General features: G+C 43.4%; 1 protein-coding gene across 1 annotated transcript in view; it reads right to left on the bottom strand.

Annotated features, from left to right (window-relative positions):
- The window catches only part of TRPC5 (transient receptor potential cation channel subfamily C member 5), a gene marked incomplete at both ends in the record, with an annotated part of 132,928 nt that overhangs the window by 14,956 nt on the left and 90,018 nt on the right, over positions 1 to 27,954 (bottom strand). Inside the window, one exon of the mRNA XM_082681725.1 lies at positions 22,934 to 23,129. Within this exon, the coding sequence (XP_082537851.1) occupies positions 22,934 to 23,129 (196 nt within the window). The remainder of the gene's footprint in view (positions 1 to 22,933; positions 23,130 to 27,954) is intronic.

Consider the following 27,954-nt stretch of genomic DNA (forward strand, 5'->3'; position numbering starts at 1 on the left):
AATTTTGGTAAAATTATATTTAAAATGTGATAAGAAAAAAGCATGTCATAAAGAATGCTCTATTGGTTAAGCTGTATTAAAATTCATAAAATTTCTATTTTTCATTCCATGAACTCTGTTTAGTATGTTGGGTTAAACAAAGTGCCTCTAGGTAAAACAGTAACTGGTACATTTAATAATTATTTGGCAAGTCTTAGTAAAGACTTTTTGGTTTTGTCCCCAAATTTAGCACCTTAAATCAACAAATATTTATTATCTTACAGTTTTTGTGGGTCAGGAATCTGGGTGTGGCAAGTTGTGTGCCTCTGGCTCAAGATCTCTTACAATGGTATAATCCAGTTGTTGGCCAGAGGTGGGGTCTCATCAGAAGCGTGAACTGAGAGAGTATTCTGTTCCAAGCTCGCTTGCATGGTTGTATGGTTGTTGACAGGATTCAGTTCCTTGTGGGCTGTTGGACTGAGGACCATAGTCCATTGCTGGCATATTGGCCAGAGACCTCTCTCAGTTCTTTCTGGAGTGGGCCTCTCCATCAGCCAGCTCATAAAATGGCAGCATGCTTCCCTCCGAGGATGTGAGAGAGAAAAGCCATTGTTATAACCTAATCTCTCAAGTGACATCACTTTTGCCATAATCTATTTGTTAGGCGTCCATAGGTCTAGCCCACACTCAAGGGGAGAATACTGCATAGGATTCAAATATCAGGAAGTGGGTATCATTGGGGGCCATCTCAGAAGCTTCCTACCACAGTATTACTTTCCAGGAATTGAGAAACTGAATGACTGTAATCTTGGGTAAAAATCCTTTTCTAAGTCATGTGGTTTCTAATTACTTGCCTTCAATAAAGTTTAAAGAGAACCGAAGCAAGTTTTCAGATTGTTAAAAATATTATTATTTTTAATGAGGTTGAACCAATCTTTTTATTTTTAATTAATTAATTAATTTGCCTCTGCTGGGTCTTAGTTGTGGCACGGGATCTTCACTGCCACGTGTGGGATCTTCCTTGTGGCATGCGGGATCTTTAGTTGCAGTAGGCAAACTCTTAGTTGCGGCATGCGGGATCTAGTTCCCTGACCACGGACGGAACCCGGGCCCCCTGCGTTGGGAGTGCGGGGTCTTAACTACTGGACCACCAGGGAAGTCCCTAAAAATATTATTTTTTTATTTTAAGCTTTTTTGCCTGCACCATGTGGCTTGTGGGATCTTAATTCCCTTACCAGGGATTGAACCTGGGCCCTCAGTAGTGAAAGTTCAGAGTCCTAACCACTGGACCTCCAGGGAATTCCCTAAAAATATTATGAAAAATCATTGTATAACTTTTTGACATTAACTCAGAGTTCAAGGAAATTGAGTGACAATGACATAATAAAACTGTATTCATTCACATATGCTTATTGATATGAAAAAGTTTTCTTAGTGCTTTTATAAAAATGGAAACTAAATATATAATTGATGCTGAATCTTGTTCCTGAATATTACTCAATATTCTGTGGCTATAATAACTAGCTGGAAGAAAAGCCCCACTAACATCTTTAAGAAATGCATTCATTTCCAGTAAAAATGTATTTTTATGCTTAATTGTTATTTATCAAAATTTGTATTATATTTGTGTTCTTTTGAGCAGTTTTGTACTGCTAATAATTGAATAATAACGGTATTCAGAAGAAATGTTTCAACATTTATTACCTTCTGGCCACAGAAAATAAAAAATTAAAATTCAATTTATACTTTTGTTATGAAGAAATATAAGGTAATCAATAATTTATAAAGACTTTAAAACACAAAAAATTTATAACGTTAGGGTAAAATCCTGTGGGGATGTGGAATGCAAATAAGAATTCAAGGAGAGCAAGGAATGGTGTAAACTCTCTGCCCTTAAAGAAAGAAGAGTTTAGCCATTTATTTTTTAAATACATGGTTATGAGTAACAAATCACTATGGTATTCAGATTCCATTGGATACGTTTAAATGAGTAATTGGATAGTTTTATTTTAAATGTCAATATTTACCATATTCCAGAAATTACATCCTTTGCAACTGTTTAAACTTATGATGAATAATCTAGATGTCAACCTAAGAATATATAAGATACATAGATTTTTTTTCTCTACAAATTGATTAGAGGGTGTGCCTGCAAAAGGTCTGAATGCCCTTGATAAGACCTTGAACTAAGACACACTTATGGCTCTAGTAAATATCACTGCCCTAAAATCCTGCCTTGGGAGACAATGTTGTTGTAGGCAACTTGTAATGCAGAGGAAGATAGGAGGCAAGGGCAATATGAAATAGTGAGATGCAGCCTGCCATTGTGGAAAGAGCAGGGGTTTTGGAGTCAAACAAAACAGGGTTTGAAGTACTGCTCTGCTACTTATCAGCTGTGTGTCCTCAGAGCAGTCAATCAAAATCTGAGTCATGGTTTTCTCAGCTGTTAAAATAAAGGAAAATCTCTATCACACTGATTTGTTGTAGAAGTCAATGTAAAATGCCTGGGCTACTGCCTGGTACATAGTAAGAGCTATATAGCTGTTGATCCCTTCTCCTACATTTCTGAGCCTATAATACCGGAAACGAACTTTGAATTTTCATTTTACCCGTTGATGGCCCAGAATAGCCAGTCTTTCATCTGTGGAATGTTTCTCTAGCTCTTGAAATAAAGTTGGTATTTGATAAGTATTTCTTAAAATGAAGTGAGTCACATTTTTAAACACAGGGTCTTTAGATTCTTGTCATCTCTAGACAAGTTCAAAAGGGAGAATGATGATATAGCTCCTATGCGTATTCAGCTATTTTCTAATAAATTGGGCTGGATGTCCTGGTATCTGGAAATGGTCTCACTGCTTTTAATTTTTTAAAATCCCTGTGTGAGTTAGCTTTTTGTTTGTTTGTATGTGTTTTAAACAATAAGCAGTTAGGTCCTTTAAAAAATAGTTTTCTAACTGATTTTGACAAAGAATAGAAACATGCAATGGGCCAAGTTGTAAACCATAGTTGGTTTTTTTTTTGTTTTCTTTTTTAGCTTAAGAGGCTTTCTGGTGCCCACTCATTGCACTTACTCAAATCAGGTAAAGATATGATTTTGGCTAAACATTTAAAAAAAAAAAACAGCTCAAGAACCCCAGGTGATACCATTCTATTCCCCTTGTGCTCAGGTGACCTCAGATTGGGATTTACTATGTAAATAATTAGCAGAGAAGTTATTGCAAATTATCCTCTCAAAAGTCTTTTCCCACTCATTTATCATGTATCAAGTCATTGTCTACCTATCCATTCATTTTTAAAATTTAAAAAATTTTTACTTTTATTGAAGTATAATTGATTTACAATATTGTGCTCATTTCAGGTGTACAGCAAAGTGATTTGGTTATACATATATATATATGTATATGTCTATATTCTTTTATTGATTCTTTTCCATTATAGTTTATTACAAGATATTGAATATAGCTCCCTGTGTTATACAGTAGACCCTTCTTGTTCCTCTATTTTATATATAGTAGTGTGCCTCTGTTAATCCCACACTCCCCATATACCCCTGTTCTCCCTTCCCCTTTGGTAACTGTAAGTTTGTTTTCTATGTCCATGAGTCTGTTTCTGTTTTGTGAATAAGTTAATTTGTACTATTTTTAGATTCCACATATAAGTGATATATAATATTTGTCTTTCTCTGTCTGAATTACTTCACTTAGTGTGATTATCTCTAGGTCCATCCATGTTGCTGCCAATGGCATTATTTCATTCTTTTTTATGGCTGAGTAATATTCCATTGTTTATATACACCACGTCTTCTTTTACCACTTATCCATTGATGGACATTTAGGTTGCTTCCATGTCTTGGCTATTGTAAAGAGTGCTGCTATGAACATTGGGGTGCATGTATCTTTTCAAATTAGAGCTTTTGTCTTTTCTGGATATATACCCAGGAGTGGGATTGCTGGATCATATAGTAACTCTATTTTTAGTTTTTTAAGGAGCTTCCATACTGTTCTCCATAGTAGCTGCACCAATTTACATTCCCACCATTCATTTTTTTAAATTAATTTATTTTTGGCTGTGTTGTGTCTTCGTTGCTGCACGCGGGCTTTCTCTAGTTGCGGCGAGCAGGGGCTACTCTTCGTTGCAGTGCGCGGGCTTCTCATTGCAGTGGCTTCTCTTGTTGTGGAGCACGGGCTCTAGGTGTGCGGGCTTCAGTAGATGTGGTGCATGGGCTCAGTAGTTGTGGCTCGCGGGCTCTAGAGCACAGGCTCAGTAGTTGTGGCACACGGGCTTAGTTGCTCTGCGGCATGTGGGATCTTCCTGGACCGGGGCTCGAACCCGTGTCCCCTGCATTGGCAGGCAGATTCTTAACCACTGCACCACCAGGGAAGCCCTCACCATTCACTTTTTTATTCTTGTGTTGAACAACTAGTATGTTGCAGGTACTCTGCTAGATGCTGGGTATAGCAAAATGACTGTCCTCTAATGGTGGTGGGAATACCACACAGAACACAATTCGAATACAGAGGTAGCACCTGAATCCTGAAGACTGGGAAATAACAGCCCACCTGGCAGGACTGGTTAAACAGTGTGAGCTGTAAAGTGATGAATAAGATACTTATTCATTCAGACGTTCTTTCATTCGAACAGTATATATTGACTGCCTGCTAGGCGAGAGGTGTTGGGATTTTAGCAGTGCATAATATGGACAACATTATAATTTGGAATGTGGAAATCTGTTTTCTTTTCAACCCTTGATCTACTTTGAATCGTAAGATTACAGATGTGGTTTTTGTAGTCATAGTTGTCTAAAACTTCACTAAATGTATGATGCCCAAGAGATTTTCATTCATCCATATGGAGCTAGCCTTTCGCCTTATATGTTAGACAAATCCGACATTGACTTTTTAAAATGTTCACTGTTTGGTGATGATGCCCTTTCCCACACTCTGCCCTACCCTCTATACCCAGCTATGACTTTTGAACATTCTCCGAGATCATCAGCGCCTGCCTGGGTGCTTTTGTATAAGATATAACCTACACAATCATAGCCTGTGGTTCTTCCTCTTCCAAGTTTCCAAAATTTTCAGGACTTTCGTGCTACCATGATGTGACCTTAATGACACATAGCCTTACATATATGTTCTAATCATGTGTGTGTCCTGCATTGCCTTTGATAATGTCAGCTCCTATAGAGCAGGCGAGAGCTTCTATTTAGCTCCTTTTGCAGTGCCAGTGTAATGTACTGTGACTATAGATCATACCCTCAAATGTTGTTGACTTGCTCAGATCCTGAACACATGGCTGCAGCTAGGTCAAGTGAACATGTCTGTTCAATTTCACATTCCTCAGCAAATCCGAGCTCAAGGTTATTTTTCTTGCAATCAAACTACAAGGCCAATTTCCTACCAGCTTTTGATAAATTCTTATGCACTCTCTCAGATCTCCTGCCAGCAACCATCTTGTCCTAGCAAATTGGAAAGCTTTAAAACATAATGCAAAGGAAGAGTGACAGGCAGAGACACAGCAGAGCAGAGCCTTTAAGGAGGAAAGCTACTTCCAGGAGGCTTGGGCCCACTGGCAGGCTGGTTGGAGGTGTATATTGAGGAGGGGGATATTTTGGCATCCTTCCCATTAACTAGTAGCTGCTTAGTTCATCTGGGCATAAGACTAACTCTGTTTCCCTATGATGGGAAAGCAATACGAATTGCCATGACACACACACTCTATGTTGAGGTGAGACAATACATTTCCCTGGCATCTCAACAGAAGTCTGCCTCACTTTGGATTGCTTTCTTCTGTTGGAATTCAGGGCATGCTTCTCAAATGTTGGTGTGCATCAGAATCATATGGGGCATTTGTTAAAAATGCAGATTTCTGGACCTCCCTAGACATATACTGTATTGTGGTTTTGCCTCAGGGCAATTTTAAAAAGATGTAAGCATTTAAAATATATCATCGTTTTTGTAACTCCATTTTTGTTTTCATTCACTTAAACATTAGAAAGGGATCTTCAAAATATTGAAGTGGTCCAGACCTCCCACAACCTCTTGGAGGCCCTGCAGTAGAGAAAGTGCCCTCAGCGAGAATTACCATCCCCCGCCATGCTCTCGCCTCCAACTTAGTGCGCATGTGCAGTGGTCTAGCGCCGAGCCAGTTGCTGTAGTCAGCAACCTGCCTCTCTTCCCCAAGGCTGCTAGGTGGTTAGAATTTCCTGTTTTAATCATTCTGGGGCCTCCTGGGAATTACTTTGATATTGGTTTATCTCGTTTAGAGCCCTGTGGTAACTTCAATCCAAGCACACAAACTCAGCTGCAAAACATAAAGGTCAAAAAGAGAGCCCTCCCTCCAGCTTCAGCTCCCTGCCCATCCATTGCCCCCAACACTTCCTGTACCCTAGTACTGATGGCCCCCAATAGCCCCAGACTGCAAGAGACCCCTCAGTGGATGTTACAAACAGGTCCTCCTTCCTCCTGACGACTTGCAGTCGTCCTTTGAGCCGCCATTATGTCTGCCTCCTGCCCCACCGCGAGGAATAAAACGGCCACTAATCCCTCCCCCAATTATGTTGCTAGGTGGTTGAAACTGCCGCTCTGATCTCTCAAGGACTTGGTGTTACTTTTTTACTGGTTACAAAGTTTCCAGACCCTGTAACAACCTCAGCTCCAGTGCACAAATTCGGGTGCTAAACCTCAGGGCAAAGCTCAGAACCCACACACTAGCTCCACCCAGCCCTCCCATCCTCAGGGTCCCAACTCCCCTCACATTTCATTACTGATACCGACCAGTCCCCCGTCTCCTTGCTTCATGAGCAATCCCAGCTGTTTGCAGACAGAGACCAGAGAGCAGGGAAGGAGCGACAAAAGAGGTTGTATTTGAGCTGGGCCTGGAGAGAGTGGCAGGATTTCTCCAGGCAGAGATGGAGGGAGAAAAACTTTCCCCCGAGAGGCAATAGTAAGAAAAGTCAGAAAGAGTAGAGAGGTTGAGCGTAGTCATTGAAGTCGAATGAACTACTCAAGATTTATTTACATTAGCAGTTCTCACATTTCAGGGGCTATTAGACTCGCCTGGGGTGCTTGCGAAAATGCAGATGCCTGGGTCTCACCTCAGACCTGCAGAAACTGATGCTGTGGGGATGGGGGGGGCTCGAGAATCTACACTGTTTCACAAGCTTCTTTGGGTGATTTTGACACAGGTGATGGTTAACCATCCTTTCAGAAACACTAATTCTGGGATTCCGCCTGCTGGTCCAGATGTATTCAGCAGGCCAAAGCAATGAAACAGCAGGTCTTCCTCATTCCTACCTGTCCCTGTCTTCCCACGGCCAACCCCTAACATCCCTCTGTCATTGGGACAGTGGGTAGAAGGTATAATTTGTGCACCCCTGAAGATAATGTTGTTAGGCCGCCCAGCAATATGAAAAAAACTGGCTTACTGGGCTACTATGGAGAGATGACAGGGGAAGGAAGGAGGAACAAAGGCAGAATTAGTAACTGATAGTCTCCCTAGGCATTCTTAACGTGTGCACTGAACAGCCAAAGAGATGACCTTTCAACTAGTGAATGGGAAGGGAGGGGTTGCCTGGTGGTTACTCAGGCTTGGCACTCTCTGGTCTTTCTTTGGGGGGGATGCTGTGATCATGTTTATTTAACATTCTCTGCAGAATTTATTTTTTTCTTTCTGTTTCAGTCAGATGTAATTGACATACAGCACTGTAGAAATTTAAGGTATACAGCATAATGACTTATATACATCACGATTACCACAATAAGTTTGGTGAACATCCGTCACCTCATATAGATACCTTGCGGTGCAAACTTTTTAGGATCTACTCTCTTAGCAGTTGTCAAATATACCATACGGTGGTGTTAACTACAGTTGTCATTTGTACATTACATCCCCAGGACTTATCTTACAACTGGAAGTTTGTATCTTTTGACCACCTTCATCCAATTCCCCCTCCCCTCCACCCCTTGCCTCTGGTCACCACAAATCCTATCTCTTTTTCTATGAGTTTCTTTTTTTTTCTTTTTTAAGATTCCACATATAAGTGAGATCATGCAGTATTTGTCTTTCTCTGACTTATTTCACTCAGTATAACGTCCTCCAGACCCATCCATGTTGTCTTTAGCAGGCTGTCTCGTACTGAGGACAATGAAAGTGGCAGAACAAAAGACAACTGCAAATCGATCCAGTGCCTTAGGTCCCTGAGACGCAGAAGGATCTGCTTTCCATCTTCTAAAATGGTCCTGCAAAGTCCTCACAAGTAGTCTGGGTTTTCTTTAGAGACCATTTAGGGTGTGGAACACAGTGTGCTCATGAAAACAACACAGGTTATAAACAATAGAGCTTAATTATCTTTCCCACTCTGATTCCAAGGGACGTGGCAGGAAAAGTAGGAAACAAATCAGTGAGGGCACTGGATCCCCGGAATTCCCTCCTCCGCACTCCACCTCTGACCCACTCTGTTGCCTTCAAATAAATCATCGACTTTCTGAGAGTCAGAATGAAATTTGGGCAGTTTTTAATTCATAATTTCTCATGAAATCAACCAATAGGATCACAGTGCTTCTTCAGTCCCTCACTACGTCATCTGTAGTCATGCAGAAGAGTTTCAGCCTTTCTCCTCTTCTTGTCTTCCCTGTCTTACTACAAGGTGGGCTGGGAGTGTGGGGGGAAGAAAAAAAGGCCTCAGGGAGATTGGATGATACAAATTTTAAAATGTGGTTCTCTCCCAGTAGACACCGCCACTCTCCATGGTTATACGAGGAAGGTGGCGCCTCAGTAGAGCACAGTATGGGTAAGTTTTGACTGAGGAATAGGATGAAGAGCGAAGCTGGGAGCAGGATGCCGTAGCCTATGCAAGGTCAGAAGGAACAGCACTGTAGAAGCTTCTGGGTAACATAAAAGAAGTATATCCTAGTTCAGACTTGGAAATAAACCATGTTGCTTTCTGTAGGCCTCCACTCTGTCACTGCAAACAAATATTCCTGTGATATCTCAGTGGTTCTCAAAGGAAATAAGCTCTAATTGGACTCCCAGGCCACAGTGAGCTCACGTGGTGAAAGAATTGTCCTCCCTCCCTCCTGACCAGGGGTGCTGGCCGTCATGGGATGGGGACTCTCTAAGTGCTTTCTGGAGCTACTGTCTTCTCTACATGAGTGCCTTTCTGGCCAGTTTCAAACATAATGGACCAGAAAATGAAATGCCAAATGTTCAACCTCTTAGCTTGCCTCTGGGAATGGGACATCAGACAGCTAGTTCTTTATGTTTATCTAGAGCTTTACGCTTTCCCAAGCACTTTAACATACTTTCTCTCATTTGATTCTCACACCCACCTGCGAAGTTGTCAGGACATCGATTATCCAGTGCAGATGTGGCAACTGAGGTCTGGAGAGAGAAATTGCTTCTTGAGGGTCACACATCTAGTTCGTGGTAAAGCAGCTCTAGATTCCAAGTCTTCTGACCCTAGCTTCCACTCAGATCTGCCACTCACTTGGTTCACTTACTATCTATGGGTATAGTGCTCAAACAGGAGCTTCCCTCACAGGATTCAGTGGGCTAACGCCTGGAAAGCTCAAGCTGTCTTTGACATCCTGCTACACCCCCTCCCCCATCAGGAGCTCTAGGGAGCCTGACCTTCTCCGCATCCTCATTCAAATCCCTGTGTCTGTTCCTCACTCTCCTGCCTTGGTCTGGGCTCACCAATACCCCGAAACAAACGCTCCTCGTGCCCTCTCTCACGTCCCCAATTAAATTGCAACTCAACGCTTTCCTCCTCCAAGAGCCTCCCTAGAGTGAAGGAAGGCATGAAGGATTAGGGGAAATTTTTTCCCTTTTATATTTTAATTGCTGTGTTTTTCCTAGATAGGAGAAGAGCGCTGGCTTGTTCTTATCTCTTAGTCCTCAGCTCAAATATCATCTCCTCAAAGAGACCTTCCCTGAGCCACCAATTTAGGGCGGGTGCCTTCGTTACTCTATCTCACAGCGCCCTGTTCTCTTCTCTCATACCAATTGCCACAAATCACCTGAATTGTTTCGCCTATGTTTGCTTATTCTTAGGCTCCCCACTAGAAGAAAATTCCACTGAAATTAGGCATTTTGTCCTTTTCAGTTCTGCAGTCCTAAAGCCTGGCGTGGAGCAGGTGTACAATAGATTTTTGTAGAAGGAATGAATTGGAGAGCCAAAGGCAGATATGAAGTGAAGGGAGCATCAGTAATATTATGTATCGGTTTTCAAGTATATCATCTTATTTCATCTTCACAACAGCCTGCTGAGGTAGGTTCTGTTACTATTTCCATTTGATCAATAAGGCTCACCAGAGTGAAGACATTTGTCTAAGGACACACAGCTAGAAACTGGTGGTCCGCAATTCAAATCTGGATTGAGTTGACTCTAGAACCAAAGCTCTTAAGTGCTCAGGTACACTGTCGCTTGGGGAAGTGCACTGAGTGGGATTTCACAACGAGCAGCATGTTTTCTCCTACATGACAGAAACAGAAACGGAGCCTGACCACGGTTCCGAGATTTTGACAAACAGATCCCTCTGTATACACTTGGCCGGGCCTCTGTCTGCCCCGGTTTCTCTCCTGCTTGTTTCCTTCAGTTTCTCTGCTACAGAAGTGACATTTGCAGTGTTCTTGCTTTCAGCACTGCAGGTCAGACACTGCACAATTCTGGTAGCGCCATTCATAGCAGATGTGGCAGTCCTGAAACCCACTGAACTGCTTGTCACCTTTTCTGGGCGTCTCCAGAAAGGTAAATAGAACCTTTCAGTCAAGCAGGCACAGATTGTTCTGCCTGCCTGCATCTTGCAGTTGGGGAGTGAGGAAGCTTTTCCTTTGGGAGGACAGAGGCAGTCAGATGGTGGTGAGCATGGGGATTTGCTGAGCTCACCCAGCAGTTTTCAGAAATAACGGAGACTAAGCCCATCAGGGCTTCCATTTCTGAGCCTGGGAAGAAGTGAGAGGTGTGTCTTATCACCTGCGGAAAAATTGTGGAAAAATCTACAGGTCTGTCCCCATGTGGGATTATTACTGGTCTCACGTACTCAGATTGTCATAGCATGTGCCGTCTAACTTCCCGCCTCACTGATCGGGAGCTTCCTTTTAACCTCCCAGGCCATACTTCTAGCTTTTAGATTTCTTGTAAATATCACCTCCTGAGGAGTCACTGGGCCTGAGTTCACCCTGACCTAACTCCTTACGCATAGCAGATGCTCAAGTCCTTGTAGAAAGAATGAATTAACGAATGAACAAACTTGCCGTGGAACCCTGGGCAAGTCTCAACCTTTGGAAACCCGTTTCCTCACCTGTAACATGCAGATAGTCGTGCGTACATTCACAGAGTTCTTGTGAGGATCAAACAAGACACTATACGCAAGTGTGCTTAGTAAAGTATAAAGCAAGGTATTAACTATAATTATGAAATCCATCATCTAGGCAGATTTCCTTTCAGTTAGATAATGCCCCTCCCCATTGCCATACAATTTATTCAACTCCAAACACTAAACACTTGCAAAGGATATAAACTCACATTATGTATTTTTTAAAACATGGTTGACAAACTATAGATCAGAGATTTTCCCAAGCTTCTCCCTATCAATTAGTGAAGAAGTATGTGTTGGGTACCTACTATGTGTCCCACATTTTACTAGGCATCAGGCGAATGTAAAGAAAACCTAAAGCAAAGCCCCTGTCTTCACAGAGCTTCGGTCTACAAAGGTAGAAAGAGACATATTTTGAAATAACTAGAGTAGAAGTTGGCAAACCATGGTCGGCCTGCCACTTGGTTTTGGATAGCCTGCGTGCTAGGAATGGTTGTTACATTTTTAAATGGTTGAATAAAAATCAAAAGTTAGAATAATATTCTTTGAGACAGGGACTTCCCTGGTGGCGCAGTGGATAAGAATCCGCCTGCCAATGCAGGGGACATGGGTTTCATCCCTGGTCCAGAAAGATCCCACATGCTGTGGAGCAATGAAGCCCGTGCGCCACAACTACTGAGCCTGCGCTCTAGAGCCCGCACCACAACTACTGAGCCCACTTACCGCAACTAGAGAATGCCCACGCGTGCAGCAACGAAGACCCAACGCAGCCAAAACTAAAATTAAATCTTTAAAAAAAAATTTTTTGAGACAAAAATTATATGAATTTCCAATTTCAGGGCCCATAAATAAAGTTTTATTGGCACAGAGCCATGCCCACTTTTTAATGTATTTTCTATGGCTTCTTCTGCATTTTAAGAACAGCATTGGATAGTGGTGACAGTGGTCTTACAGTTCACAAGGCCTAAAATATTCACTATCTGCCCCTTTAGAGAAAAAAACGTCAACCCCTAAGCTAGAGGACAATAAGCTTACGTTTGGTCAGCTTGTCAGTTGCTCTATTTTCACACTTTAAAATGTTCTGGGAAGTCATATGCATTAAAGATTCATTAATTTTGGGAATTCCCTGGCGGTCCAGTGGTTAGGACTCTGCACTTCCACTGCCGGGGGCCCGGGTTTGATCCCTGGTCGGGGAACTAAGATCCCACAAGCCGTGTGGCATGGCCAAAAATAAAGAAAAGAATTAGAAAAAAATCATTACTTTGTTCATTTATTCAATAGATATTAAGTGAGAGCCTACTATGTGTCAGACCATGTATCCTGGTTAAGACTGGAGGGACTCCAGTATAAAGTATCTCTGCATTAGTATCAAGAGAAAAACACTGTGGCATAACCTCCTAGAAGATTCATCGGGTGATGGAAACTTCTCTGTGCTTCCGGAAGTCTGGAGGGCTAGGCCAATGGGAACTCTGATGGAGTCAGTGAGAGGATTCTAATTCCAGTCATTCAAGACTTCTTTAATAATTGGCGCTGATTTTCTAATGAATGAGAAGGCCTATCGTACTTTCCTTTCACTCTGGGTGATTCCCAATATGCCACATTTATTAAGAGCAGCTTTGAGATAAATATATTTCTCATCGAGACTTTGTGATTAGTTCACAGTTTTATAGGCCCAGGTACTTCTAAAAGTTCAAACAGGGGAAATTGGGAAAGAGAACAGAGGAAAAAGCAAGATAATCCTATGATGGAAGAAAGGAGAATAAGAAAGAGAAATATAATTACCTCCCCTCACCCCATTTCTACTCTTAGATCGCTTCTATGTTCCTCTTTTAAACAAAGGCAGATTTACCTTGACAGCTGACATAATGTAATTTTGCTGTCAGATCTCAAGTAAAAAGCAGAGTATTGCAGTAGGTCGTAACCTCCGAGGCTCCTCTGGGGTATTTTGGCTTCTGTGTTGTAGCTAAAGGCCACCTCCTGGCCCAGGCTGTCTCTCACGCTGAACCGGGCTACAACACAGGGCTCTGGTGACCACAGCAAGAGAGAGACCTAATTAATATTAATCACTCAGATCTCATGTTTAGTTTCTAAACCTCAAGCTGCTCAGAAATTAAAGAACATTTGTATCAGATAGCTTTCCAGTCAATTGATTCTTGGTGCCCAGAACAAGGATCAAGGCAGAAGCCAAGAAGAACACATTCCTCAACCATGGCCTTTGGGCCACGGACATTTGACTTTTCCACCAATATTATCTGTAGCCTATGAAGAGAACATTCAGAGACCAATCCATAGGAAGGCCAGGTCTTCTCAGCTTGTTTCCATGTTGTCCATCCATAGTTGTTATTTTATGTAGTGGTTGAAGGCACCTTTGGCTTGGGGACTGTTGCACAGACCTGATCCTTTGCAAAATTGTGATGATGGTGACATTTTCCTCCAGTGCCTCCAATCTCTTTCTCTTATTGGTGTCCTATCTCCAGTCTTCTTCAGGTACATTTTCCTCACTCGCTTGGCTCCCCGTGAAAACCTGATCTCAGTAAGGGATTGAACTCACCCTGAGTCATAAGTCACCTACTAACAACTTAAAACATATTTGCATTATAACTGGGGACAAGGTCCTAAGGTGAGGGATTTCAGCAGGACAGTGGGAGGATGTCTATGAGTCCTCTGAGATTTATGCTAAATTGTATGCATGTTTTGCTTCATCAGATTATCAAAGCAATCCATGACCTGAAAAAGGTAAAGTGCCGTCTTAAAGTAAAGAATTGAAATGCAAATAGTGAAACTTGAAACTGCAGTTCCATGACTGTCAACCCCATGAGAACAGGGACCACATCTTTCTTGCTCCCCTGTTACCTACTGTATCCCCAGTGCCAAGAACGTAGTAGAGTACATGGTAGTCTCTCAATAATCATTTGTTAAATTCGTTCATTTATCCATCCAAGAGATAGTTACTGTTAAGTGAATGGATGAAGGAGTAAAGGAATCAGCTGGCAGAAGAGCAGAGGTATTCTTTGGACATTAGACCCTACCCATCACTTACATAGTTGGTCCTGTTTCTGTTTGAGTTACCCAAGATAGAGTCTCCATGACAACTACTGATGTTCCTGATGAAGATCCAGGACAGGTGAGTCTGGGATGCAGAGAAGCAGCCCAGGCATCTGCCCTGTTTGGTTGTCCTTTAGCACAGGGAAAGAAAACCCACTTCCCTTCACTTGTCCTCTTCCCGTTTCCACTTGCATCTTTGTCGGGCACCAAAATCATTACCAGGCAGCAGCAGGCAGGCATCCAGGGCTCAGCAGAGACCTGCCAAAGTATAACCCTCACTATTCTGAGGCAGAGTGCTCTCATCCCCAGCAGATGCGGGCTCTCAGACAGCTTGCTGACAAAACCACGAGTGGGTGTTGATGAGAATCAACAGGAATCCATTTCTGTGTTAGACCACCAGGGGGAGGGCCAGGCCCAGGCAGGGCTGGAAGTCTGAAAAGTCAGCCTTTGGCGCCCCCTGCAGCGTTTGCGGAGAGAATGCTCCTCTCTCCTCCCCTGAAGCTGGAGGGTGGATAGTCAGTCCATTTGCTGGTGTGGATATAATTTCAAGTGAGGCTTTCAAGCATCCAAGAGCTGTCTGGGAAGGAACAGAGCTGAGAGGGCCCAAGGCAGGATGTGTAAGTTGAACGAGGAGTTCTTGTCATGCCAATAAGCTTCGTAGCTCTGAACTTTTTACCCTCTGTGGGTGTGATGATTTCAGGTGGGTTGTCTGTTCATTTGGGGAGGCTGGGGGTATTAGGGACAGAACTAAGAAGAAACCAGAAATTTGAAGTCTGGTGGGCAAAAAAAAAAAGGAAAGAAAAGGAGACCTAGTGTGTGTGTGTGTGTGTGTGTGTGTGTCTGTGTTGGGGGCTGGGGGGCAGGAAATCTCAGCTGAGGAAAACAGAATAAGTCACTTAGTCTCCAGAAACAAGGAGAAGTCTCCTTAGAGGATCCCTCTGGTTAGAAGACAGGGGAGAGTTTGTGAGTCAGTGAACCAAGTAGAAGGGTGAAGCTGGGGGGAGTCTGAGGTTGTGTGGAAGGCTTGCACCAGGGCCTGAGGGGTTGGGATGCAGGCAGGAAAGGAGGAGGTATGGTTTCATTATTACTTTGGATCAGACAGACCTGCTGGGGCCCTTATGAAGAGTGTGCCCTTGGGCCAGTCACTTTGACCTCTGTGCCTCAGTTTCCTCACCTATAAAATTGAATTGTTAATAGTACCTACCTCAGGTAGTTGTAAGGATTTAATGAGAAAATATTCATGAAAAGTGCTTTGTATCGTGTCTGGCACATTATAAGTGCTCAATAAATGGTAGTTATTATTTTTTTAAACATCTTTATTGGAGTATAATTGCTTTACAATGGTGTGTTAGTTTCTGCTGTATAACAAAGTGAATCAGCTATATGTATACATATATCCCCATATCCCTTCCCTCTTGCATCTCCCTCCCTCCCACCCTTCCTATCCCACCCCTCTAGGTGGTCACAAAGCACCGAGCTGATCTCCCTGTGCTATGCGGCTGTTTCCCACTAGCTATCGATTTTACATTTGGTAGTGTATATATGTCCATGCCACTCTCTCACTTCAGCCCAGCTCACCCTTCCCCTTCCCCATGCCCTCAAGTCCATTCTCTATGTCTGCATCTTTATTCCTGTCCTGCTTCTAGGTTCTTCAGAACCATTTTTTATAGTAGTTATAATGATATGAGATAGAAGGTGCCTGGGATTTAATAAAGGCTTGTATCTATGCCAGATATTCACTGTATTCTTGTTACTGATTTTTCTAAGCCTTAGGAAACTGAGAAAGACCTCAGCTTGGGACTAGAGGTAGAGGCAAGGGGCTTGTCCAGGTAAGGTCTGGGTAAGGTAAGGCAGTCAACCCGGGGTGCTGTGCTAAGCCAGGTAGACAGCAGCATGAGGGCTCAGCATGGGGATGTGGGAAGCCACAAAAGCAGATCCCATCTTTAAAAATTATTTTTCTAAAGGCAGGCTCTAAACTTCATCATCCAGCTCCTAGAGATGTAACTCTGCTTCATGCTTCTCCTCCTTGCTGGGACATGTTTCCTGTTGGCACAGGAAAGACTTCCTTCCCATCTGAAGATATTTTCATGCGGAATCAAAGAATCGGAGGTAGAAAGGAGCGAGGCCAGCTCCTACACTCTTACTGCCCCCCCATAAACACCAGGCCAGTCCTTGCTGGTGTGCAAGCTATTTCCCTGCCAGAAATGAGATCTGAAAGCCAGCCTCACTTTTCTGTCTTTCCAGATTTGACCTCAAGGCTCAGCTCAATGTGTAATTTCTAAATCAAACTCACAACAACGCAATCAGACAGGTACTGCTTGGGGGGTAGCCAGAAAAACAGAAATCACTTTAAGCCTTTCAAACATGGAGATTTAATACAGAGGGTAGTCACAGGTGATGGAAGAGCTGAGAAACCAAGAAGAGGGCAGTGAGGCAACTCAGAGATTAGCAGCAACAGGAAGCCCCTTTTATCCCTGGAGTTGGAGGGACGACTGGAAGACGTGGTGAGTGGTGTTTCCAGAGCTTGTAGACTGGGGCTATCTGGTGGGAGCTCAAGCCAAGATGGGGCTGCCCTGCAGAAGCTGGGGCCAAGGAGGGGTGGGATGCCTGGTGGTAGCTGGAGGTGAGCCATGTAGGAAACACAGCTGCTGCTGGAGTTGCCACAAAAAGTGAGGTTGGCGATGGGGAAGAAATATCCTAGCTTCTCTCTTCTTCATACCTTCTGGTTGGTCAAACCCACACAGAAACAAATGGCAAGGGACTGCGGGGAATGTAGTTCCCTGATACAGAGCAGAGCAGGAAATGAACAGGGAATGGATCTGAGAGTAAGCAGCAGATGAAAAGCCTAATTATCCATCCCCATTTTACAGAGGAGTCAAATGAGGCAGAAAGAGGTTAAGTTGCCCCAAACTACACTAAGTGGCAGTCCAGGTTTCAAATCCAGGCAGTCTGACTACTCCTGAGCCCATGCTGTCTGTAATCACTACTATTATATACTCACGGTAAGAGCACTATTGTTATTTTACTCAAGGCAGACTCTTCCCTCTAGATTTAAAGCTCCCTGAAGGCATCTACTGTGTCTTTACCTTTATATCATTTATAGCACCTAGGTTTTGTGGATTTTTCCGAACCTACCAGAAAATGTAGATTTTTGACTGAAATGGGATTATCAGCAGGTTTTCATAGGTTCCCCATAATCTGGGGTGAGTGGAGGGGACTATGAAAATGTCCTCTGCCATTCTGAATGTTCGTTTTCGTGTTAGTGAAATGTAGCAATTTCTGATCAGATTCCAGACAATGGTTTGGCAACAGGGAAAAGTCTAAGCGGCAATGAGAAAAATCGGTATCTAGATTGCTTGAGGGCATCCCAAAGGGAAGAGACAGTTATTAAAATTTGAAATGGCTTGGCTCCAATGTCATAAAATTTCTACAACTTGAATTGAGCAGCTCCTTCACTTGGGAAGAGGATATACTATCCCTTAGATGACTTAGCCGGCAGTGTTTATGTTTTATTCTGTTTTATTAAGCAACAGGTCTTGGGTACTAAGAGTACTCAGTTATGTTGGAAGAAGTGTCAGTGATTCCTATCTAAATGAAATCTACAGGCACAGGAACTGGTAGGACAAGGTGATCGGACAGTTCAGAATGGTGGTATAACTGGGGCAGGAAAGAAGATGTGTTAGAGACCTTGTAGTGAAAGTGCATTTCCAGTGCATCTTGGCCTCAAGGTAAGTGTCAATGTGATAGGATAGTGGTTCTGTGCATGGGCCTTGGTGTTAGACTACCTCAGTTCAAATCTAGGCTCTACCACTCTCCAGCATATGGCTTTACCAGTATACTGGGGAACCATACATATTGTAATACAGTCCACTACTCTGGTTTTTCTCCTACCTCTCTGGTTGTTCTTTCTCAGTTTCTTTGCATGATCAATTCTGTCTTTCCAACCTCTAAACATTGGAGTACCCTGGGCCTCATTTTTGGATGTCTTTTCTATGCACAGTCACTCCTGTTGTGATCTCTCCAAGTCCCATGGTTTTAAATACTGTGCACATACTGCGACTCCCAAATCTCTGTCTCCAGCCTCTCTGCTGGACCTGTAAACCACTGCCTACCCAACATCTCCACTCAGATGTCTAATAGGCATTTCTCACTCTACATGTCTAAAACCCAACTCTGGATCTCTGCCCCCTCCCAAGCCTGTTCCTTTCCCACTCTTCCCCAACTCAGTAAGGGATGAATCCACCCTTGCAGTTACTCAAGGCCCCAAATCATGGTGCCATCCTTGACTCCTCTCTTTTGTTCACACCCCACATCTCCATCAGCAAACTGGATCTAGTTTTGAAATACATCTAGAACCTGACCATTTCTCATTGTGTCCTTCATGACCACCCTTGTCTAAGCCACCAACAGGTCTTGTCTGGGTCAATGTAATGGTCTCATAATTTGTCTCTGTCCCAGTACCATTCCATCTTTTTTCAATCAGCCACAACAATCTTATTAAAATGCCAGTTAGATCATGTACCTCCTCTGCTTAAAACCCACAGCTCCCCATTTCACTCAGAGAAGAAGCCAAAGTCTTCACAAAGGTCTATCCGGCCCTACATGATCTGTCCCTCACCCCCATTACCTCTCTGACCTCATCTCTTACTTCTCTCCCCTTTGCGTACTCCACTTCAGTCACACTGGCCTTCCCAAGACTGAAATCAAGGTGTCAGCATAACTCAGCTGTTATCTAGAGACTCCGGAGAAGAATCTGTTTCAAGTTCATTTATGTTGTTGGCAGAATTCATTTCCTTGTGGTAGTAGGACTGAGGTCCCCACTTCCATGCAGGCTGTCAGCTGGGGGCCATTCTCAACTCCTAGAGGCTGCCCATATTTTTTTTACCACATGACTCCATCTTCAAGCCAGCAATGACACATCAAATCCTCCATGTGCTTCAAATCTCTGACATTCTCTTCTGCTACCAGCTGGAGAAAACTCCGCTTTTAAAAGACTTGTGTGATCAGATTAGGCCCACCTGGATAATTTCCCTGAGTAGTAACCTTAATTATATCTGCAAAACCCCTTTTGCCATGTAATGCAACGTAATCACAAGTGTGCTATCTCATCATATTCACAGTCCTAATGATTAGGGCGGGAAATCTTGGGGGAGCATTTTAGCACTGTACCCGCCACAGTAATAGTCAGACTGAGAAACTGACCAATCAGAATGTACGCCAACAATAGCACTGGAGCAGGGGCGTGGATAATACCTGCTGCTCCAGGTGTTACACTTTACTTGCTGGATTGTGAGGTGACCTGGAGGTGTCCCAGAGGCAACAGCCGGAGTGGCAGCTATTTACCAACTGGTATGAATATATTTTTTATTTATTTATTTTTTTGCGGTACGCGGGCCTCTCACTGTCGTGGCCTCTCCCGTTGCGGAGCACAGGCTCCGGACGCGCAGGCTCAGCGGCCATGGCTCACGGGCCCAGCTGCTCCGCGGCATGTGGGGTCTTCCCGGACCGGGGCATGAACCCGTGTCCCCTGCATCGGCAGGCGGACTCTCAACCACTGCGCCACCAGGGGAGCCCCAAGTATGAAAATATTTTAACCACCAGGGACTGTAATAGTGCATAGCAGTTGTTTATCTAGTTACAAATCATGGTGTAGCGTGTGAAGTGCTGCCTTCTTCTCTGAGCTTTGAGAGTCTGAGGTTGGTCCTGGATGACTAGGGGAAGGCGGGGAGACCACCTGCCCTCCTTGGCACTTCCATGGTGTGCAGTGGCCCCTTCCAGCCTTGCCTGCTGTTTTTGCGGCGCCAGGTATTTTTCTGAAGAATGTCTTCATTTGCATGGTTGTCTTACGCAGTGGGAGAGTCCATCCATCATCTGAGCCTCCAAATGCCGCCACCTCAAGGGAGACAACCAGTCCTACATATATGGCCTCTCCCCAAGCCATCCAGCAGATGCGGCTTAGTGAGGCAAGCGCCGTTTACTTGCTCTCAGCATTAGCGTGAACACTTCACAGCAGCCAAAGAAACCGAGGGTTCTTATTAACTTGCTTAGTGAAGCTTGACCACAGATCATCATGACCCTCATGTTTTCTGAGGACCGATCTCAGGCAACAGAGATGCCCTTTGTGGGTGAGTTGGGGTAGGAAGAGGGCCTGAGTTAAATGACTTTTCTGGGACTGGTCTGTTTCTCCCACCTAATATTTATATATGGGTGAATTTGATTAAAATGGTATCAAGGGCAGCTTCACGTGATGGAACTGGGAGCATACACATCAGGAACGACAGAGACAAGGTGGATGTGTTGAAAGAAGTGTCACAGAGGGAAATAAGCAGCTTGAGGGAGATGTAAAGGGTAAAGGGAGGAGAGTAAATCACTGCTAATTGCAAACAACACTAATAATCATATACAATATGGCCAGCTTCACCTGCTGATGTTGGCGGGGACCACAGAGCACAGGTGAACAGATTCACAGTGAAGCCTGTCAGTAACTGAGTCTCTGCTTAGACTGAGTCAGCCTGTGGTACCTTTTGAAGTAGGAGAGATTTTTGTCTTCAGTGGCTTCCCTTCCTGTAACCTTTCCCTCATACCTGGGCCTTTCTAAAAACTGCATTAATACTGAAGTGGAGATGTTGCAAGTGGAATCAAATCTACTTGCTGGTCTTTGCCATGTAAGCAGAACCAGATATTTTTGGAATCAGGTTGCCCAATATCAGGATCCCACTGGATCCGATTCCAAATGGTAAAGACACATTAACAGAGGATCCCAAAGCAGCGGGTAGTATTCAGGATGGTTGGTCATGACTCTAGATGTGTGATGTGCTATAGACCCTATTAAGGTCATGTCTCTGCAAACCCCACCCCCTAGCTCTCTCTCAAGCTGAGGTGTTTTCTTCAGGTGCAACAGTAGGTAGCATGCAAACACAACTTATTAACAGCAAGTGAGAGAGCTGGAGTTGAAGATTTCTACCCTTCCTAGCAAAATGTCACTGAGCTCAGTAGGAGACGCTACAGCCCTATCTCCCTTTTCCTCTGCCATTAGGAACAGTCAGCTGCAAGACAACCAGGGAGAAAATGGCAAATGCCTCAGCATGAATATTGCCATCTTCGGTAGGAGTAGGGCGTTTGGCTGGTAGGCATAGTGGTGGAAATATAAGCCCCTGAAATTCTATGCCTTTCCCCCTTATAAAGACAGGCTAGGAGTGAGCATAGAGTGTTTCAGAGTTGTTGGCCTAGTTGGGTTTGAAGGAGAGAGAGAGAGAAAGAAATTGAACTATATTCCATTTCAAAAGCAACAGATAGATAGAATTTCAACCTAGAAGGGACCTTGAGAGCCTATCCTATTCATCTGTAGACACTCAGACTCATAGGATATCAGAGCTGGCAAGGATATTAAAGACCATCGAGTCAGACACACAAATGACCAACAGGTACATGTAAATCAAAATTACAATGAGATATCACCTCATACCTGTTAGAATGCCTATTATAAAAACGATAAAAGATAAGTTGTGGTGAGGGTATGGAGAAAAGGGAAGCCTGGTGCACTGTTGGTGGGAATGAAAACTAGTGCAGCCACTATGGAAAACAGCATGGAGGTTCCTTAAAAAATTAAAAGTAGAGCTGCCATATGGCCCAGAAATTGCACTTCTGGGTATTTATCTGAAGGAAATGAAATCACTGTCTTGAACAGATATCTGCACCACCATATTCAGTGCAGTATTATTCACAATAGACAAGACATGCAAACAACCTAAGTATCCATCGATGGATGGATAAAGAAAGTATGGGTAAGGAAAATATGGTATATATATACACGTACACAACTAAAGATACAAATTCACTGATACTCAAGTATGCAGGACCTCAGATAGCCAGAACTTCTTTGCTAATACTCCATTTCTAGAAATGATAGTTAGATCATAAGAAAATAAGCTAAGTTTAGATGTTCATTTTGACATCAAAAACCAGGACAGAGCTTGGACTGATCCCATATCCTATACCTTCGCCATTTCTAGTTTAGAGTAATAAACGCTACTGATCTAAACGATAACATGGTGGTCAAAGATTCAGCGATAGACTCTACTTAAGAGCATGCCACAGTGGACTGCAGTTACTCATACATGGTTGATAAAAAAAAAAAAGCCACTCTCTGAGAAGGTTGTCCTTGGCAATGGACTGCTCAGTTTTGGGAGGGAGATGTCTGCAGTGAAGATGGAGATAAAGCCCTCCCACCTAGAGAACTGGATCAGCTCAATCAACCCTGGAGATTAGTGAGGGGATATGTTGTAGCCAAACTGCTCATACCTCCTGAGCTCTCCTTACTAAGGCAAGAAAATGGATTCAGAGATTTAAACATAATTTTAACAGGTAACCAAAAAGTCTTATTAACTAGAACATCTTCTAGACTACTGCGGTCCAATGGACTGAGTCCAAACTGAGTTACCTTGGAAAGATAATTCAATCTAATAGCTGGAAAAGCTAATGTAAAATAACTAAGGCAGACAGACTATATCATTGGGTTTCCAATGGGCTCCAGGCCACTGTCACCACTCCTGAAACCAAGGTAACCGCCCTTATAGAGCAAAGCTACTCACGGCAATAAGCTGGTAGGAGTTGTTCATCATGGCGATCAGCATGTTCAGCAGCACTACCAGGGAGATGACATTGTACGTCCCAAACATGGTCGCTCCCACAAACTCTGTGAACTCGTGTCTGGCTTTTACATTGGTAACATAGAGATTCAAAAGGCCGAATACAGACCAGAAGAGTGACTGAAGGGTTTCAAAGAGCCTAAAAGAGATCAAAGAATAGGTTAGTTAATTCTCTAGGAGGAGCAAGAAAAGAGCAAAAACATGAGGTGATTTGCTTAATTAATAAGGAGGCTGCCTGATTTGCATCCCAACAGGTAGACTCATGATCTCACGTATTTTGGTCTCTTCCCCAACACGAACCAGCCAGGTCAGTTTGTTTGTTCCCACTTCTATGTCTTATGCTTTGCCTTTCCACCTGGAATACCATCTTCCTCTTCTCAATCTATGCAGAGCCTATAATTTTCCAAGATTTATTTCAAGGGCTACTTCCTACACCAAACTTTCTCCTTCATCTTCAGACCATGTGTTTTACCACCTTTCTAATTACATAGAGGCAGTAAGTGCAGTGGCTAAGAATATGGTGCTTGGATTAGATTGCCCTAGGTTAAAAACTCAGCTCTGACACTTGCCAGCTGAGTGAACATGAGCAACTTAAACCATTTCTGATACTTCTTTTGTGGTTCCCACAGGGCCCAGAATGGAGCTAAGCTCAGTGGAGGAGCTTAAGGATTCTTGAATGAACATTTATATGAATTATTTTTAATGATATATTAACTAACAATTATTGAGGACTTACTATATAAGCATACTAGGCACTTTACATACATTAACATTATGATCCTTATAAAAACTTTATTGTTACTGCTGTGGAAACAGAGGTTCAGAGATTGAATAACTTGCCCAAGGTCACCCATTTATATGATTTATATGTGCTGAGCCGGAATTCAAATCCAGGTTCTTCTGACCTCCCCAAACCACTGCATTATTCTACATTAGGTGGCTTCACAAATTATGGTTTCCTCTCAGAGTCTCCACATCCAAATATATAACTTTTGCAATGATATATTTTGGGGGTCCAGGGTTTCTTTTGCATCATATTCAGAAATCTGTGCATACAGCAATACAGTGCAGCCAGCTCCTGGGTGGCACAAACGAACCTTTTCCCAAGCACACGGAAGAGGCATAGAAGTTAAGAAATGCTACTTTAAGAATAGATGTAGGGGGCTTCCCTGGTGGCGCAGTGGTTGGGAGTCTGCCTGCCGATGCAGGGGACGCGGGTTCATACCCCGGTCCGGGAAGATCCCGCGTGCCGCGGAGCGGCTGGGCCCGTGAGCCATGGCCGCTGGGCCTGTGTGTCCGGAGCCTGTGCTGCGCAACGGGAGAGGCCACAAAAGTGAGAGGCCCGTGTACCAAAAAAAAAAAAAAAAAAAGAATAGATGTAACTTTTCAATTGCTCAAAATGTGTTGTTTTTATAGCCCAATATAGTTTGAGAGGCTGAGGGATTGGTTCTTGGGTTCATTTCAGGGGTATGTATGGACAGTGTTTTAAAGATTTCCTCTGTCTGGGAGTGGTCTTACCCCTGATCTCTGCATGGCTGTCTCCTTATCATCATTAAGGTCTCAGTTCAAATGTCACTCCCTCAGACAGGGTCCCCAGGGTCACTCTACCTAAAGTGGCTTCACTGGTTATTCTCTATCCTGTTGTCTTGTTTCAGTTTTTTGGTAGCACTTAAAACTCTAAAATTATATTATTTAGTAAATTTTTGTTTAAATGTTGATTTTCTGTTCATCCCCACTAGAATGTAAGCTCTATGAGGAAAGAGACAGACATACAGCTACTATGTACCTGGCACGTAATAGGCACTCAATAATATTCATTGAATAAATGAATGAAGACATATTACTATTACAGTTATCACTGGATTAAGGTCTAGAAGATTCCAAACCCATTGACAATTGCACATTCAGTAGGCTGCACAGTGAGTGTTAGTTCATTTTGATGAAGGTTGTGCTCTGCAGTGGCCTAATTCTCAGGGGGCCTCCTTCGGGGCTGCCTGGGCAACGTGCACATGGCCCTTTTCAACCTGTTAAATGGCTCTTCTCTAATCATTGTGGATAGCTTCCACTGTCTTTTCAGTATCACATTACTTGAGAGCTAGCCAAGAAGGAAGAAATCTGTTTTTTGTTTGATGAAAGTAAGCGCCAGATGGTGAAACATTTGAGAATCAACAGTAAGATGAGAGTCTGGACTTCAAGGGCCAGGGAACAAGAACCAGAATATGGCAAGTCAGACCTATCACAGGATCTGAATTTCCAGGAGATTCTACAAGTCAGGGCCAGGCAATACAATGCATCCCAGATACAGGCAGAGTTTCAAAAATGGGGCAGATATAGGGTTCAAGAGTCTGGTTCTGTTAGGAAGGCCTATCTAGGACCTGGCCGTGTCCGTTTGATGTCAGGGCAGGCAGGAGGCCGGCAACGGCACAAGAAGCTAGCCCAGCAGCTGGATAAACAAAAGCCAGGGAATATGTCGTTCAGAAAAACAGAAAGCAGATGCAGCAAGTAGGAATGACACTGAAGAACCAGAGTCGCTGGAAGTTGAGTGGCCCTGAATATAGAAAGCATTCATTAGGTGTTTCTTGACTGCATGACAGACAACAAGGCCACAAGCCAGGGCAAGTATGTCATCAATATGTTGGCAGGGTCTTACTTCATCAGTTGCTTCTCCAGAATGGATGAAGTTACATTCCTTCACCCCCAGCCCCGTAACAATGAAGATTGCAGTGGTTAACGCTTGAGTGTAGAGTTTAATGCTAGCCATTCCAATGACTGATACAAAGATTCCTAAAAGTGAAAGTCCGGGCATTTAAAATCTGCCCTAAACTGTGGTGATATTCTAGTTAGGGAGACCCTACAGGTATAACTGTACAAGAGATAAGAAAAGGGGTAAAGATTGTTCCTCAGTTTTGGCGGTTGATAGTGAGAATGCCCTTGACATGAGGCACAAAATGTTACAACATAGTCTGGCCATTAGGAGAATCTGGTTTATTGAAAGGCATGACCGGATAAAATGAGTGACTGACATTTGGGGTAGATAAGCACGTCTGATGAAACATCTATAGGAAGCTCTGTCTTCTAGGCTTCTAGACTCAGTTGAATTCACAGGGAAAGGGCCATTACCTAGGGGTACTTGGTGGTCGGGTCCATAATACAATTATCACAGGGATAGAAAGACTTGTTGACCTAAATGCAGACCCTAATGCCAAAGGAATATTATTTTGATTTTAAAGGAGATGACCTGAGAGAAAACAATCAGTCCATTTTTATTTAGCAGAGAGTCAGCAAACATGGAACTTGCTAGCTCAACAAGGGGCACAAAGTGAAGATACAAAGATTCAAGAAGACTTGATATTAACTGTTGGGAAGACAAATCCATACCATCTGGTTAAGGGGGATTTGTGCATGTTGGGAGCCATCCATAAATAGATCACAAAGCTAAGAGCTGCTCAGTAGAATAGAGATGGGAACTGTAGTTCTCATGTCCCTTGCAGAAAGTCTTGTCTTTGAGATGAGGACTTAATCTTTCAAAAGGTAGCAGGAGGGACTTCCCTGGTGGTGCAGTGGTTAAGAATCCGCCTGCCAATGCAGGGGACACGGGTTCGAGCCCTGGTCCGGGAAGATCCCACAAGCCGCAAAGCAAATAAGCCCATGCGCCACAACTACTGAGCCTGCGCTCTAGAGCCCACGAGCCACAACTACTGAAGCCAGCATGCCTAGAGCCCGTGCTCTGCAACAAGAGAAGCCACTGCAATGAGAAGCCCGCGCACCACAACGAAGAGTAGACCCCGCTCACCGCAACTAGAGAAAGCCAGCACGCAGCAATGAAGACCCAATGCAGCCAAAACTAAAATAAACAAATAAATATTAAAAAAAAAAAAAAAGAAAAAAAGGTAGCAGGAGTATGGAGAAGATTTACCCCTCTGGACTTCATTCTGACCAGTGAAGAACTGGAGGATGTACCAGAAGAGAAAGGCTCCTTGGGAGAAAGCAGTGCTATCATCCTTTCACAAGTTGTGCTGATAACACACATGGAGCAAAGGCATGGTCATCTCTTTGGTTATCCCTACCCATTTTGCAGTTCCCCAGACCTGCAATTTCTCATTTCATCCTGCCTTTGACAAGCTTCTAACTCTGGTTGGAGTGCTCCCACCCTACTCCCAACCTCTAGTCTCTACTTCCGTCCTGTCTCCTTCTCTGCCCAACTCTTGTTTGACCTGCCAGGCTCAGCTGAAGCCCCACCTCCTCTAGAAGTTTCCCCTGACTCCTTTCCTACAAGGTGGGGTTAGATGATCCTCTTTTATTCTCCCATGGCAGCCCAGCCTTAGTCCATAAAGGCACATGTCATGCTGTAGAGGCAAGAGAGGCGAGTGGCTAAGAGCAAACTTTAGACACCTTTACTTATTAACCATATGACTTTGGGAAAGTGGCACAGCCTCTTTAAACTTCAAGTTCCTCATCTCTAAAATGGTCATTTGTAGGATAAATACTAACTGTTATCATTTATTGTGCTCTTACTATGTGCCAGGCACACATTGTAATATTTGATTCTCAAAATAACCCTATGAAGTAGCTACTATTCTTTTTTTTTTTCAGATGAGAAACTGAGGCACAGAGTGGTCACACAGGCAGAAAATGGCAGAGGTAGGATTTATACCCAGCTCTTCTGACTCTGGAGTCCAAACACTTAACCACCTTTTTTTTTTTTTTTAATCACATAAAGTACTGCATGTAACACACTCGGCACAGTGCTTGGCATATAGTAAGCATTAAAAATGTGGCTATTCTAATTGTTCACTTGTGTTCTCCATTAGACTATGAACTTCTTGAGGATAAGGATGCCATTTACTCAGTATCCTCATTGCCTGGCACATAGGAGTTGCTGAGTAAATGTTGAATAAATCTATAAAAGATTATAGAAGCACATAAGTAAGGAAAGTATGAATGAGTGGCACCCTTCCCGTGAT

Source organism: Grampus griseus (assembly GCF_964374135.1).
Source record: "Grampus griseus genome assembly, chromosome: X".
Lineage (NCBI taxonomy): Eukaryota > Metazoa > Chordata > Mammalia > Artiodactyla > Delphinidae > Grampus > Grampus griseus.